Raw genomic sequence first — 16,398 nt, forward strand, 5'->3', positions numbered from 1 at the left:
AAGTCAAACAGGAAGTTGTTAATGAAAAGACAATGGTAAAAAAAGGTGTAACAGGGTGCTGAAATAGATGAGACGACAAAATAGAAATCAAAGAGTAAAGAACATTATAATGCATTTAAATGTCAGACGGAAGCGGTATTTGGTCTTTGCTTCTTAGGCACCATTACTAAAATGTACTAAAAGTCAAGTGTGACCAGTCACTGTGTTGTAATGGTTCTCCTGGCTGGTAATTTCAGAGCTGAATGTTCCTCTGATTATAAATTAGGTACAATAAATGTAGGAGTTTGTCAGAAGGTTGCTGGAAACAATCTTGTGGTCTTAAAAGGTCCTCAGAAAGCTGTGTGACTCAGGGAGCGGAACATTTTAGGCCTCTTTGATGTAATTTAGAGTTATGAATCATTCATAAAACACATGCGTCTGACAGCTTTCATTCACAACGTGGTTAAAATTAGGAGCTGACAGTGAGGTGTCCGAGATAAGATTACAGGCTGAATGCAGTGAGATTGTAGGCATGCATCGTGTTTTTTCAGACACGATTCAGACTGTAGACATTTAATCTGGCCCTGGCAGCATTTACCTTATTTAATGTGTATGTATTTTCTGTTCCAGTAGTGGATGCTCATATCAAACATGGCCAGAATTTTAAATATTGAGGTCAATGTATAGTGAACCAAGAACTCAGCGGTCATCCTTCTCTAACTGCTCAGTTTAGAGCAGCTAGATGTGTTTTATAATTCATCCTGATTGCAACATGATACACCAAGCAGTCAGCTGATCCCTCCATGAAACTCTTGGTCTACAACAGGACTTCCTTCCTCCAAGAGAAAGTTGCCAGGATATATCCTTATTAGATGTGTGGACACAATCATCAGGGCCTTTTTGGCATAAATTAGCTCCACTACAGCCGAATCACATTCTCGTTTTTTGGTCACTACTGTGAGCTAATGACCAGAACTGAGATCGACTTGCTCTTCGCCACGTTGGTCTGGTAGACTTGTATTACTGCAGAGCTCCATCTTATCTCGCTTAGGTTAGGGTAGGCTTGAAGGTTAAGCCCTGTAAACAAAGACACTGATTTGCTTGCCCCACATTGCTTTAGCTGAGGGTTTATGGATGGTGGACACTCAAGCTGTTTGTATGTATGTATTTAACCTTTTAAAGCCGATCGGAGCAGACACGCTCCGTTTTGCGTAACTATTTTTAAATCCCTGTAGAACCGGAACCACATATGCTAGTGCAATAATTTTTTTTGCCTATTAAACCTGAGGAGTTGTACTTACATCTAATGCCATCAGCTTGTCCTCGGTCACGGTTTCCTTCCACGCATGGCTTTGCAAAAGCTGCATAAAAAGCGCTTGCAGGAACAAAAACATAATATTCCAGAAACATACTTTGCCGATCCGATCAGCTGTTCATAACACTTCCTACGTTGGAATAGACGTCAGCGCGAACGATCACATGTCCGCCATTACCTGCCCGACACCGGAAGTGACGTCATTTTGCGGAAATGTCGTTTTTTACTTGTAGGCCTTAGAAGCCTATACTGGTGTTTTTATAAGTCATGTTTGACTTTATGCTTTTCTGAATAGTTTCTGGGATGCTTAGTTAAAATAGTTTATTTTGATGCACATGCTGTTTTCTTTGCAAATTTGCATCATAAGACTGTTTTTCTTTTCCTGCAGTATATAAAAATTGGTGTATCTCAAAAATAAAACTATGAAAACTATTTTTTGCAACTTTTTAAAGTTAAAGTTAAATTTAAAGTTTTGAGGGATAAACCTCTTAAAATTTTCCAAGTAGAAATATATGTAAAAAAAACAAAACAAAAACGATTTTCAATGTTTTTGGTAGTTTATTGCACTTCTTTGCAATTTATGTCGTTATTATGGACTTAATGCATGCATATTATTAAAATGTGGGCTATAACAGTTGTATTAATGTATAGCAACTTGAAATGCTCCCTAAAGCTCTGGCGGCCTTGGTTCTATGGTAGGTCTTAAAGGGTTAAGGTTGTGGCTTGTGTGGGTTAAGGTTCTTCATGGAGTTACTGGCTGCCAATTCCTGTGGTCTGGTCAACAGTATTCCTCTAACTTTGAAATGCATCACTGTTTTCCTGTAAATATTCAAGGACAATGAATATGAGAGTTAGGTTTAGAAAAAGCTGGTTTGGGTTTCCATTGTAGCGTGTCCCTGCTTTGTCTGTACAACAAGGCTCCTGCAGACACAAAAGTTACTTCTTATACAAACAGATTTCTTACAAATTCCTGCTGACTGTGACGAATAAAAAGGATTCAATTGCCTCCATGAACATGAGACAACTTTGGGACCTTTTTCTTGATGATTTCTGGTTTTCTTGTGAGACCTGTTTGAGAAGAAAAACTTAAGATTTATTTGCTTTTCCAGCCTTTTTGTCATCTTTCAGTGTCGCTGATCTTTTCTAACTCAACTTGGGGAATTTTATTGTTTCAGCTGGGAGGGCCAACAAATCTCATGATGCCAATAAACGTGTACGTGACCAAGTGATGGAGTCAAATGGAAACCAGGACCAAGCAGCTCATCGGGAACTACTGTAGTTGGGGCACGTGTGTGAGAGAGAGACTGAGTGGATGACAGCTTTTGATAAGAATGGAAAACAGAGCTAGATCTTCCTTTGATGTGGACACACACACGTGAATGCACACACACACACACACACACACACACACACACACACACACACACACACACACACACTCTCTTCAGAAATCAGATTTGGGAGCTGTGAAGAATAAATGCATGAAGGGTTGAAAAACGAGGGCTGTCTAATCATTCAATTAGGATCCAAGGCAGATGGTCTGGACACACACACACACACACACACACACACACACACACACACACACACACACACACACACACACACACACACACACACACACTTTGTCAGTCTTGCTCTCTTGAAACTCTCAGTGTAATCCTATAGTCAGTCTCTCTCTTTCTCTCCTTCAGTGTAACCCTATACTCGATTGCCCCGTTTCTGAGTTTAATGAGACCATTGTTGGTCTGCACTTCATTATCTCAACTTCCCATAATTATCGGACTCTATACATGGAAACAAAACACCACACAAATAGCATGCTTTCTGAGTGTGTTTTCTTGTCTTTAGCTTCCTTTCAATATTAACTGCACCACAGTGACCTTCTTGCAGGAAACAGTCCTCTCCAACCTGCACATTAGCCCCTGGGCAGGCCTGGTGGACTCGTGCAGACTTCACTGCACTTGTTTCAGCTTACAACTAAACTATAAACAAGATGGATTTGATCTGTTTTATTAAACATACTTTTAATGGGTGTATGGCTGGAAAAAAAAGGAGGAGCAAATACAAATGTACACTTCAAATAAGTTGGTGAGGTGGATGAAGGGCGAAAAGAGAAACCCAAAGATTTCGTTTCACCAATCACATGGATGCTATTTCCTGAACAGACTCTTTTAAAAGCTCAAAAGAGCCAAAGAGAGTTTTCATGTTATATATTCCTGTTACACATTTTTCATCATTCAGTCCTACGTTATGTCTATTTCAAGGACTTTGTCTTCTTTGTTTTTTCCCTCTTTCCCCCTTTTTTTTGCCTCACTGACTTTCTTCAGTCTAAATCTGATGTTTCTTTTCTCTGTTTTAATATGTTTTCCTCCCATAGGGGAGCTCAGTTATGGCAAAAATCATAAATGCTGGAGTTTGTCTGGGAGATAGGCCGAGACTTGTGGCGCGTCCCTTGGAAAGGGCAGCTGTGTGTGTGGGTGCAGATGTGTGCAATAAGACCTGTGTGGTAGCTACATGGAGCAGTCCTGATTATCTTGTTTTCATTAATCATTAACAGGCAGGATTGTAATAGAGATTAAAACCTGGCTCTGGCATCCTGTGTCCTTTGTTTGGGTCCTTTCCCCCTGTGACCAATAACAAGTAGAGGTTGGCAGACCTGCAGACTCCTCTGGATCAGAAAGGAGGATACTTATCTATATTTATGTAATGCTTCCTCCTTCGTTGACTGCGTAATGATATTTAGCTTTAATTATTTTACATATTACTGTAAAACATGCGTGGCTTCTTCTCTGCAGTGATGAAGGAATGAAATAACGTCCCTAAGAGCGCTGCTGCTTCTCAATCTAAAGTGTAAATTAGCTTCGTCTGTGTGCTGTCTGTGAGTTAATTGTTTAATGTGATGCTGTCCTTGCTTGCCGTGAATGGCTCCATCAGGGATCAATAAAGTATTTGATTGATTTATTGATTGATGGAGAGGGGATTGGACTCTGGCTTGCTTTCTTCTTCATTGAGGATTCGCCTCCATGCAGCCTGTTAATGAGGTCTGGTGCCTTTGTTCAGCCATCAGTTGGCGTGTTTGATAGAGCTGAGGTTGGCGCTCTGTGCAGACCAGTCCGGTTCTTCCATCCCAAACTGGGATTGTATCTTCATGGAAACAGGCCACCATCATGTAGAAAAGGAAAAATGAGCAGTGTGATTGTCTTACCTGGACTAAATATGTAAAACGGATCAAAATCGAAAATTGTGCTCCTGTTGACTCGGTGTTCCATGCAGTAGTGTCATCTGGTTATTTGTAAAACACCTTGTGCAGCTGTTGACATCGCAGAGGTGTCAGGCAGAGTGGGAGGGGGGGCAGGTGTGATTGAGCTTCATCAGGTTGGAGTCGATCGTGAAGAGTTTTTCAGGCTGATTGCTGCCCTTTCAAAGGGCCCGAGCGGCCGCTGAATGATGAGCGAGGTGAAGCTGGGGTTGTCCTGAGTGGCAGAACGCCGTCTCAGAGGACGTAATCATCCTGCGAGCGACGAGGCCGTTCAATCACAGCTCTGTCCCGATGCCCATAGATACTCCTGGCACTCAAATCAAACGCTCGTCAGCTCATGACTCGAGGATTCAAAATATACTCAACAAGTGTTTTCTATCATCAGTTTTGACCTAAAGAGGGAGGCCGCTTTTATTTGACTTCTTTACTAAAGCCTCTGCATCAGCACTGACGCATTTCGCAGCTCTATTACCATAAAATATGGAAGTTACAGCGTTATAGTCCTTAATTGTAATGTGCTCGGCAAGTTTATGCTTTGCAAATGTCACCAATGATTTTTTTTAAAGTGAAGCTGAAATGGACAGATGTGAAAATAAAATTATGTCAAAACTAAAGTGATTAATCCCACAGTGGCAAACACAGTAAGCTGGATGTTGAGCATGCTCAGTGACTTCTTTACAAACAGCTGCTCTGAGATTCATAGTCGTTAACCCTTTAAAGCCGGTCAGAGCGAGCATGCTCCGTTTTGTGTAACTATTTTTAAATCCCGGTAGCTCTGCAACCACGTGAGCTAGCGCAATAATTTTTTTTGCATATGAAACCGGAGGAGTTGTACTTACATCTTATGCCATCAGCTTGTCCTCGGTCACAGTTTCCTTCCACATATAGCTTTGAAAAAACTGCATAAAAAGCGCTTGCAGCACCAAAAACATAATATTCCAGAAACACGCTTTGCCGATCCGATCAGCTGTTCATAACACTTCCTACGTTGGAATAGACGTCAGCGTGAACTATCGCATGTCCGCCATGTCCTGCCCGAAACCGGAAGTGACGTCATTTTGCGAAAATGTAGTTTTTTACCATGAGGGCCTCATGAGCCTATACTGGTGTTTTTAAAAGTTATCTTTGACTTTATGACTTTCTGTGTCGTTTCTGGGATGCTGAGGACTCATATTGCACTGCTGGAAATAGTTTATTTTGATGCATATGCTGCTTTTTTGCAAATTTGCATTATAATATTTATTTTCGTTTTTCCTGCAGTGTATAAAAATTGGTGTATTTCAAAAATAAAACTATGAAGACACTCAAAATAAATTTTAAGTGTCTAGTTTGTGCAACTTTTTTGTATTTACAGTTTTGAGGGATAAGCCTCTTAAATTTCTCTAACTAGAAATATATGTTAAAAAAAACTAAAACGATTTTCAATTTTTTTGTAGTTTATTGCACTTTTTTGCAATTTATGTAATTACTATGCACTTAATGCAGACATATTATTAAAATTTGGGCTATAATGGTTGTATTGGTGTATAGCAACTTGAAATGCTCCCATAAATGGCTCCACAGCATGTAAAAATATAATATAAGCTCTGGCGGACTTGGTTCTATGGTAGGTCTTAAAGGGTTAATATTGGGAAAAATTATGATTCATAACACAACACGAGGATGTTGTTCTGGTGGTCAGTCAGCTGGTTTTTTTCTGACTATATGTGAGACGTCAGCAGATTTTGGGCTCGTGATTTACTTTTCAATCTACAGATTTCATATTCTGGTTTAATTTCAGCATTAGCAGTAAAAGCTAAAAATAACAATCATCATAATAATCCTGCTGTAAAGTTGAAGCTGCCATGCTGCTTATAATTATTAAAACCATTAAAGCTTTTGTAAACTTTGGAGAGGACTCAACAATGAAATGTGTCAGAAATATCTGAAATACTTCGTGTGTCAGCTCTACATTTTTGATGTTTGCAAACATGCACTGGTTTAAATTTTGTTAAGTTTAAACATAATCGTACACAGCACAACTGGATCGATTTATATTTTGATTTACTGAACTGCTACAATGCTTTGCATTTCTTTTTCCTGTGACTTGATGAACGAGTTTCCAGCAGCAGCAGCTCTGCTGGGTTTTGGTGACAGTGTGTTGAAGTGTGTTCGGTTTGATTCAGCAGGTTGTGGGAATAGATTAGATTACTATGTTCAAACTGGAAGTTTAAAGTAGGAAGTCATTTTTCATAGCTAACCTCTGTCCTCTGTCCTCTGTGTGTGTGTGTGTGTGTGTGTGTGTGTGTGTGTGTGTGTGTGTGTGTGTGTGTGTGTGTGTGTGTGTGTGTGTGTGTGTGTGTGTGTGTGTGTGTGTGCGCAGCTGGTATACTGGGCCAGTCAGCAGCAGGATCAGGATGAGAAGATGGCTGGCTGTGTGTTTCCAATGGGACCAGAGAGCTTTCAGCGCTTCACGCCGGACTCCCTGGCGGCCATCGAGCAGCGCATCGCCCAGGAGGAGTCCCGACGCAACAAACACTACCAGGAGGTGCGTCAAAACAAACACACACACACACACACACACACACACACACACACACACACACACACACACACACACACACACACACACACAAGCACAAGATGCTGGAGGGTAAACGTGGAAATAAAGAAGTGAGCCGTTATAAGCAGACAGATGTGAGATATTTCAGATGTGGTTTGTGTGTCTGTGTGTGCGTCAGGACCTGGGCGACGTGGAGCTCCCCCGGCCCCGGCCCGATCTGGAGGCAGGAAAACAGCTGCCACGCATCTTCGCTGACATCCCATCTCATCTGGTGGGCGTTCCACTGGAAGACATCGACCCATACTACTTCAAAGACAAGAGGGTAGGTCACCCAGAGAGAAAGTGTGTGTGTGTGTTTCTGGATGTACCTTCTCCGCTGTTGGAGAGGATCCCTGGAAGATTCTCTGAGGACCACAGGAGAGTTACCTAGTGTGTGTGTGTGTGTGTGTGTGTGTGTGTGTGTGTGTGTGTGTGTGTGTGTGTGTGTGTGTGTGTGTGTGTGTGTGTGTGTGTGTCCTGGATTGCTCAAATCTGTTTACATGGTAATATTGTGGAGACCATGTAAATAGGACAAATCAGCTGACTTCAGACTTCATGTAACCAAAAATATTTAGTCAAAGCCGATCGATTCCACAAGCAAGCAGGTGGAAGCCATTTTTTATTCTTTTTTTAGTTATATTTGATAAGTTATCTGATTAATATCGTGGGTTGATGTGAGATACAAACCATCCCAGAAGTCCGTGCTTTGGATTTGGTGAGTGGATTTCTATTATTTTTTAGTCTGCAATGGAGCAGACACTCTAGGACATAGGTGTCAAACTCTGGCCCGCGGGCCAAATTTGGCCCGCAGCCTAATTACATTTGGCCCGCGAAGCCATACCAAATTACTATTAGAGCTGGCCTACTGGTATTATACAGCTAATATATATATATTGTTTAGTATTAAGCTTTGCTTTTTCCATATTCAGTTTTTCAGCTAAACGTGTTTGAGTCCATAAGAAAAGATTCATTCTTATATCTGGAGGAATAAATATATTTCAATAAATATTAACGTTAGCCCGCGACTTTGTTCCAGTTTTGAATTTTGACCCACTGTGTATTTGAGTTTGACACCCCTGCTCTAGGACGATATCCTCTCTGTGATTGGGAAAAGTTGGTGATTTTTCAGTGATTGCATTGAATTTTTCCTGATTCTGAGACAGAAAAGCTCTCAGACAGATTGGCGAAGGTTTGGAAATAACTGCCGTCTAACAGACTAACATGTTTCAGTCGGTCGGAGTCAATCTGCACCGATGAGCACAACTCATCTGCAATGCATCTCTTTGAAATAGTTCTCGATTGGTTGGTTCTGGTTATTTTCTGAGCCCCTCAGGAGGAGGCTCAGAAAATAACCTCTGTCTCAGATCTGAAGTTCTGGTTGTGAGTAGCTAATGTGAATTGCTTTTTGTATGTATATTTTAAGATTTTGCAACACATCGCACAGTTTTGTGATTTTTGCCAGTTTTTCACAGTTAAACATGGTTTTATCACAAACTGATTGCATGTATATTTGCCAACTTAACCCCCTTCAATCACAAACTGATGGAAACACACTGATAGCACACCGACTTCATCCTGTTGCCACTTTATTGGCGTCTTGGTGAAAGTTGCTTTAAAGGATTTAAAAGTCATTTAGCTTAAACGTTTATTCCACATGGCTTTGATTGTTTTGGTTTTTCTGCAGTTGCCAGCCACTGTTTTCTCGCTGTAGATGTAGCTGTAGCATTATTTAGCACTAATTAGCCAATATGCTTTTCTCTAGCTAAGACTGTTAGCATTGGCCACAGATCTCCAAACCAGACGCTGGCTCATCCAGGTCTTATTCAGTCTTTGGGACTGACTAACTCCTGGAGCCAGCCTCCAGTAGAGCCTGCCAGGAACAATCTACATACTATTCTCAAAATTTATGTAAACTAAACTGCAAATCTACTGTTATAGAAAATACTACATGTATCAGATCTTATGGTTTGTTACATTTCAGAGAACTAAAATAATTTAAAGCAGATTAATCACTTCATTATTTACAGAAAGATTATACATGAAAAAATCTTAAAGCCATAGAGATGAACAGTTTACCCACCCTAAAACCACAAACCCAAGACACAGCACCCATATTATTTAGAAATAAATTCTAAGGAATAAAAATGGAGGCCTTGGCTCCCCGGTTCACTGCTTTAGTGCCTTTTTTGGCAGCACAGTGCATTATTAATAAAATCTGTGTATTTATGTATTTTTCTGTCTGGTTCTCCTGCAGACGTTCATAGTCCTGAACAAAGGGAAGGCCATCTTCCGTTTCAGTGCCACATCCGCCCTCTACATCTTCAGCCCCTTCCACCCTATCCGGAGACTCGCCATCAAGATCCTCGTGCACTCATATCCTTAAGTACACAAACTCTGCTGCTACTGTCTGTGCTTGCCTTATGATCTGCAGGGAAATGGCTGCGGGTGGGGGTCAGGGGTCAGTTACAGAGGAGCCTCCAGTGCTTTCAGTGTGTGCTGAAGGATGCTGTGTGAGAGAAGCCAGGCCACCCTGACGGCAACAGAAGCAGTTGTTGTGGTTGTTGTTCTGCCTTCGTCTGCTTCACTGCGTCTCATTGTGACTGACGGGGCAGCGATATCTCGGATACTGTTTTATTTTGATCACAACCATCAACACGCAGTCCCGTATAAAGAGACCATCACGCAGTTTCACAAGTAAAGATTAGAGGGTTAGAAAAGCTTAGCTTCATTCTTATCAGAAAATATTCAAATTAAAATCAGAAAATAAATATTAATATAAACTAAAAGTCAAGTTTAAAGAGCAGGAGGGTCTAAGACAAGGTTGCATCATGGGAAATGTAGGCTCCAGGAGATTTGAACGTAATGTTTTAGTCTCTGCTGCTTTTCTTAAACAAAGTCCAGTCACACCACAAACAAACAAATAGATAAATTAGATAAGGATTTTAATGATTAATTGTTATATGTGAGTATTTATTGGTAGTATAGGATTTCAGGTTGTTGAGCAGTGTTAGGATTTGTCATTGTTTCCTTATTTTAGAGGTACGAGAACGCGTGAGCTGATCACAATAACAATCCCAGTTGCACTGATGATGATAATTATTCATTATGCTCCTGCTTTTTACAGAATTTGCTAGGGCAGTTATGTGAGCATTGACTGTACAGCAGTACATCTAAGGTCCTTAAAGATAAAAGACAGGGGACAGCTTCCTGGTGTTCGTTGAATGTGCTGATTGGTTGGCACCACAAAAAGTCAAGATCCTGTAAATCTACGTATACATACCGTGTATGCATGTGGGCCTGGCACACAGCCTGATTAATGATGCTGTATGTTAACTGAAGAGGTGAGAGATAAAGGTTTAATGGTCCAGCTCTGTGCTGACAGGTGAACGTACACAAAGTCTGTGTGATGGGTGGCATGCTAACTGCTCAGCTTATGTTATGTTGAAGGATAGCAGAACTAATGCTAACACGCTTTCAGTGTAAATCAAAACTCATTATTCTGCATGCCTACTGGAAACACATGAAACGTATTTAACAGTTCGATAAGTTCCTCTCTCTGGCCAGAAGAGGGCAGCTCCTCTGGAAACAGTCACTGTGAACACAACCGTACTACTCACTTGATTTTTCTCTCTTAGAAAATATTTAATGTCAGTAAAATACTCAAGTAAATGTACTCTGATTCCTAAGGGTCCTAATCATGCTCTGGTGTAATGGTGTAGGGGATCATTTGGTGTGGCAGCACCAGCCAATCATATGTTTGAAAGGAGTGGAGGTTGCTGCGTGTGGTAGGTGGGGGACTGTGCCACCCCCATGGTGTGGTGTGGATACTTCCCTGACAGTAGAGTAAAGCTCACATTTGAATACTCCAGTTGTGTTGGTGAACGTATCTTGTTAATTAAGGCACTAAGGTTCTCATAGCTTTCAAAAATGTTCCATATTTCACTGTAATCAAAGTTGCGTACGATTAAAATATCTGTTTGCTTAACTCACAGATGTGTAAAGTTAAAATAAGCAAGTGTTTGCTGTCGGTAGTTCAGATGATTTTTTTTTCAGCGAGGTTAGTTAAAAACTGCCATCCTCATTAATATCCGTTAAAAGCAGATGCTTTTTGCTAGCCAAGCCAGCTAGCTGGTCCAAAAGTGACGTCTAGTTTCAGACTGCTAAGATGATCCTGGGCTAAACGGGTCGGTCTACACAAAGTCTGTGTTAAGCTGATTCTTAACAAATCAGATCTGGCTGTAAACAGTCAGGGGATGCCTTTTATGAATAAAGTGAATACCTTGACCTATTCAGCTAAAGGCCAATTCCTGCATTTCTGTGCTCAAAACTCTTTAATTTCACAGATTAGAGCTTTTCTCATTGTAAAAAAATGGAAGCAGAAAAACAAAAATAAAGCGACTGTTCAGCGTTTTATGGAAAAAAGTTAAACAAATGTAAATTATTAATGTGAAATAAAAAGACTTTTTATTTGATAAAAATACATAAAATAGCATCACTCTTATCAGAATATATTTATGCAAGACATTACAGGTCTGCATACCAATAGTCATCAGATATTTGTCGGAGACATTAATGGTGTAATCGTTGTTTGGCTGCTTTAGACAGACAGACGTCTCTTTACATCCTCCAGTGGTGAGTTTATACTGGGTCCCACAGCTGGACGGTCTCCAGGCACACGCATAGTAATGACAGCATATTAAGCGATCATGTCAACTGACTGTGTGTGTGTGTGTGTGTGTGTGTGTGTGTGTGTGTGAGAGCGAGATAGAGAGAGAGAGAGACAGAATCAGAGGGCTCGTACTGTCGGTCGTATTTCTGAGCCAGGTATCATCTTGAGCTGTCTGGTGAGCCGTAAACATGGCCAGTAAATACTGCACAGCCTTCATCAAGGTGGCACACATGCACACACATGCACACAGGTGAATATACAGGCATTACAGGGACACACACACACAGAAATATTGGGACTATAATCTCTCTGCTGACCAAATCTCTGAGTTTGTTCCTGGAGGAGTGTCGACCTTTGACCTTTGACTTATAGCCTGTCAGGAGCTCTTAATATGTTTGCTTGTTGTGGTTTCTTAACACCTGTAGGCAAGCCGGAGTGTAGTCTGGATTTAAAAATTAAGAAGTCGTGAAAAAATCAGAAATATACATATCGTATAATATACATGTGACAAATTAAAGGAAAATCTGAATAAATTAATGAATTTAAAAAAACCCACAATGAATGCAGGTGTTTCCACACAGGTGCTCTGCCTGTTGTAATTGAGCAGTTACCATCCATTCATGCTCTGTGGAGTGTGCACACCCAGCTGATCCTGATTTTGTTACAAGCTGTCATGAGGAAAAGGTCTAAGTGACTCTGAAAAGGGGGCATTTATGTGACGAGCGTCACTGTCAGCTTCTGGCTCAGCTGCTTTCAGCAGGAATATAGATGGAGCTTCTGGGTTTTAAAACTGAATTCTTTCAGTTGCCACCAGGGGGCGATGCCTGCAGTTGGAGAAAGACTATAAAGTCTACACAAAAGCCTTTCCCTGACTTGAACTCTGTAAACTGCTCAGTTTGTCACCTCACTCGCTCATTTTGGGTCATATTGAAGGAAAAAAGAATCCATTTTTATAAATTTTATTTTAAGGTTCAGGAAAGAGGATTATCTGGGATTAGCCAATGAGCACTTGATTTCTCAGTAAGACCCGCCCATCTCTCGTATTGATGGGAAATATGAGTAATACAAAACTCCAGCATTCACAACAGGACTTAAGAAACTATAGTGGGTGACATCAGTGTGGCTGCATCAGGTCAAATTCAGATTTCACATTCAGATTGTCACGGCTAACGGGGTGAGCCGTGTAGAGGAAATAAATGAGGATACACTCACATAAGACACGGACCTTCACAATAAAACAGGAAACAATTCACGAGGACGCAGACTTGACACCAAACTAAATCTACACTAAACACAAGGGCACAAGACACAAAACCTAAGAACAAAACCCTAAACCAGAATAAATTGAAACATAGGATATAATATTCAAAACAAGATAACAAAAGAATCAGAAGTCATAATACAGAAGAATACTAAAACATAAGGAACTGAATGAAATGACCTAGAACCGTAACACAGATTCATTACATCACAGATCCATTGCTGAGCAAAATTATGTGACAAACAAGAAAACCTCCATAAAAACTGGAGCGGGTTTAAAAAGACTTTAAGGCAACCAATAAAATAAACAAATTCGTCTTTCATAGCATCTGTATTCCGGGACAATTTAAGCTACCGGTAGGAGTTTTCACCATCACCATCCTGGTGTTTGAACTGGAAATGCAGACTGAACACTGAATGCTCATTGGCTGATGGAATATTGTTTCCTTTTTGACAAAATAACCGCCTAAAACACAATGTTGTGTTTACAAATACTGAGCTCTTAAAATCAAAAGAAAACAGTTTCCTTGAGGTTACAGGAAGTGAGGAGTCGCCCCCTGCTGGCAATTAACAAGAATGCAGAATTAAGTCACTTCAGTTTTGGGATCTGTAAGCTCCAACTTGGCGCTACTGTATTGTGGTATTGACTAATTTTTGCGGCCACACTCAAGAGGCCATTCGAGGAACAGAGTCAGCATGAGGCTGTCGTTATGAAAGCAAATGCACGTTTCGAGTTCAGTGGTTTCCAAACTGCAGATGCACTGGTTTACAAAAACCTGGGGAAAAAAGGCGATGAGTCATCGTTCTGCATACACTCGGCAAATCTGCGACTTCATGTGCGGCGAAGAGAACGATTCAGGCCTGAACGCTTGACTTCTGCGGTTAGGGGTCGAGGGTGACGGTGTTGTTCTGTAGGTGGGGCTGGTTTGGTGGTAAGAGTCACTTCAGATCAATTGTTGACCCCACCCCCTCCCCAATGTAAGGGGCACTTTCATTGTTTCTATAGATGCTACAGAAACCAGCTGGCTCTCCACAGAGAGAAATGATTGGTTCATTAATCATAGTTACTGGCAGGAAGTTTATGGCAGCAATTATGATAACATTTTTTAAGCACACAAATCACTCGATCCAGCCTCTGAATGGTGAAGATGTCTTAGTTTAACTTTCCCAGTTTGCTGTTACAATAAAGTCTAAGTTGTATTTTTTGTGTGTGGCTGCTATATGACTTTATTATGACTATATTTGCATAGCTAGATTATTAAAATAAAAGACACATGATTAATTTGCATAAAAATGGAACTAAACCACATTAAATGACTTTACAGTGAACAACAGCAGGTGATATGATCAGGAAAATGTACCCTTAGTGTTAGTTACAAAGAAATCCCAACTTTGGTTGTGTATAGTTTATGTTGGCCTGTTAGTTATACAGATCTGAGTTTAAACCCAGAGTGGAAAACATGCTCCACCTATAAGTGTGTAATCCAAACTACTGGAAAGATTTTCAAAGTGTGAAAGCTGCTTTGAAGAATTGAATATCTTCAAATTTTCAATCAAATTAATTATTAATGCTGGTTTCTGGTAGCAACAATAAAGCTACACGTGAAGGTTTTGCAGCTCCACTGAGGACTGTAAAAACATGTAATATGAAATTAACATCGCCTTGAAATTAAGATACCGTCATTAGATGTGAACCTTTAATTCTAAACGATGCACGAAAGTCAGCTTTTTCCCTACTGGTTTTACTGGTTGGTACCACGTATGATCAAACTGGGCTTTATGTTGGTCAGGGTTAAACTGCAACAATGAGTCATATCCTGTCTGGTTTCCATTTGATGCCATGAACGAGAGGAACTGAGTGACACACCGAGGACATGGCACACTCTGAAGGAAGCTCCCATCTTTAAGCATTCTCTGCTCTAAATGTCATCATAATTTACAAATGAAACATTTGTTTTTTATTTAATAAGCCTTTCAACTACAGATTAAGACCATAAATTCATCAGGAGAGCATTCACTGAGGTCAGAGATCAAGTTGAGCAGCAGGCTCGTTTTCTCATAGATTTCCATACCAAATGACTCGCCCCCTGCTGGACATCAGGAGGGTAGCAGTTCTAAGGCACTTTCAGCTAGTTATCTAGTTAATTTCAGACTTCAGATGATAACTGCTTCCATTGTGGATAGATTTTTTAGTTGAGTGCAGGGGCTGACATTAAATGTGAATCCAGATGTACTTTAGGACGCTTTACTGACTTTCGAAGTTAGAGGCTATAGCTGTGGGTTTTTGGCCCGTCGCCCGCGCACCAGCTCCACGCTGGCGTCCGCCTCAGGCCCCAGACGCCAGGCCAACATGACAGCTATTACTTCACACCCAAAACTCAACCCACCCCCCTTATCCTCACCTCACACCCGTCTATTTTTACCGTGGGAGGCGGCTGCTGGTGTTGAGAGACGTTGAGCTGGCGGACACGCTGCTGTTGTCAGGGGAATAAGTGGGTTCAAGAGGTCATCAATGGAGGTGCGGCGCTGCTGATGTCCACGTTGTGTGTGCGTGCTGTTCTGAGAGATGAAATAAAAATTAGTGTGTGTTGTGTGGAGGAGGTGCACGATGTAAGGGTACAAGCTGCGGTGCTGAAGTGGAGTTTTAGTACGTGTTTGTGCTTTAGAAGTGTTTGTGTGTGATCAAGTGTGTTCTGGATTTGTGCCCAACCACAGTGGCGCCACTATGACAAGCTGCTGTTTGAGGTGGACACACACACACACAAATACACTCATGAACCGCTGTGATATTAGAATACAGCGATTGTGTTTTTCTGAAGGCAAACCGTGTTATTTCCCATGGGGCCTTGCTCCTGAGGACAGTCATTTGATTTTTGCATCCCATGAGGCATTGCTGTGGGACCCAGAGCTGCTCTGCAGCCACCAGCTGCAGTGCCGTTGTGTTTTAATTGTGTTCACGTTGAACCAAAGTGAGTCAATAAGCTTTGTGTTTGTTGTGTGTTGTTGCTGAGTTGTTGTTGTGGATTTGTGTGAGCTTTAAAGTCATGTCTGTTAAACCTCTGAAGTCCAAGTCATCATAGTTGGTAACCCAATCCTCACCCTATATTTTGGAGAATTGCGTTTTGGAAAGAAAAAGTGATTCATGTCAGTCAGAATAATTATTTTCTTTATTTCATGATTATCAAAATGTTGGGAGAACAAATCAATAAAAACAATATTCTGATTTGTTCTTATATATTATGACCAAAGTTAGGACCTTTATTTTTTTATATTAGCTTTTGAGGCAACAGAGAAAAACCCAACAATCATATGACCCCCTATGAGCAGCACTT

At 40.9% G+C, this 16,398-nt stretch overlaps 1 protein-coding gene across 1 annotated transcript in view; it reads left to right on the forward strand.

The window, feature by feature from the left end:
• Positions 1 to 16,398, forward strand: part of LOC113029605 (sodium channel protein type 4 subunit alpha-like) — a 257,750-nt gene that overhangs the window by 51,127 nt on the left and 190,225 nt on the right. The window contains exons 2-4 of the mRNA XM_026180573.1: positions 6,919 to 7,083; positions 7,277 to 7,420; positions 9,392 to 9,510. Coding sequence (XP_026036358.1) covers positions 6,961 to 7,083; positions 7,277 to 7,420; positions 9,392 to 9,510 — 386 coding nt within the window. The 5' untranslated portion in view covers positions 6,919 to 6,960. The remainder of the gene's footprint in view (positions 1 to 6,918; positions 7,084 to 7,276; positions 7,421 to 9,391; positions 9,511 to 16,398) is intronic.

Source organism: Astatotilapia calliptera, chromosome 9 (genome assembly GCF_900246225.1).
Source record: "Astatotilapia calliptera chromosome 9, fAstCal1.2, whole genome shotgun sequence".
Taxonomy (NCBI): Eukaryota; Metazoa; Chordata; class Actinopteri; order Cichliformes; family Cichlidae; genus Astatotilapia; species Astatotilapia calliptera.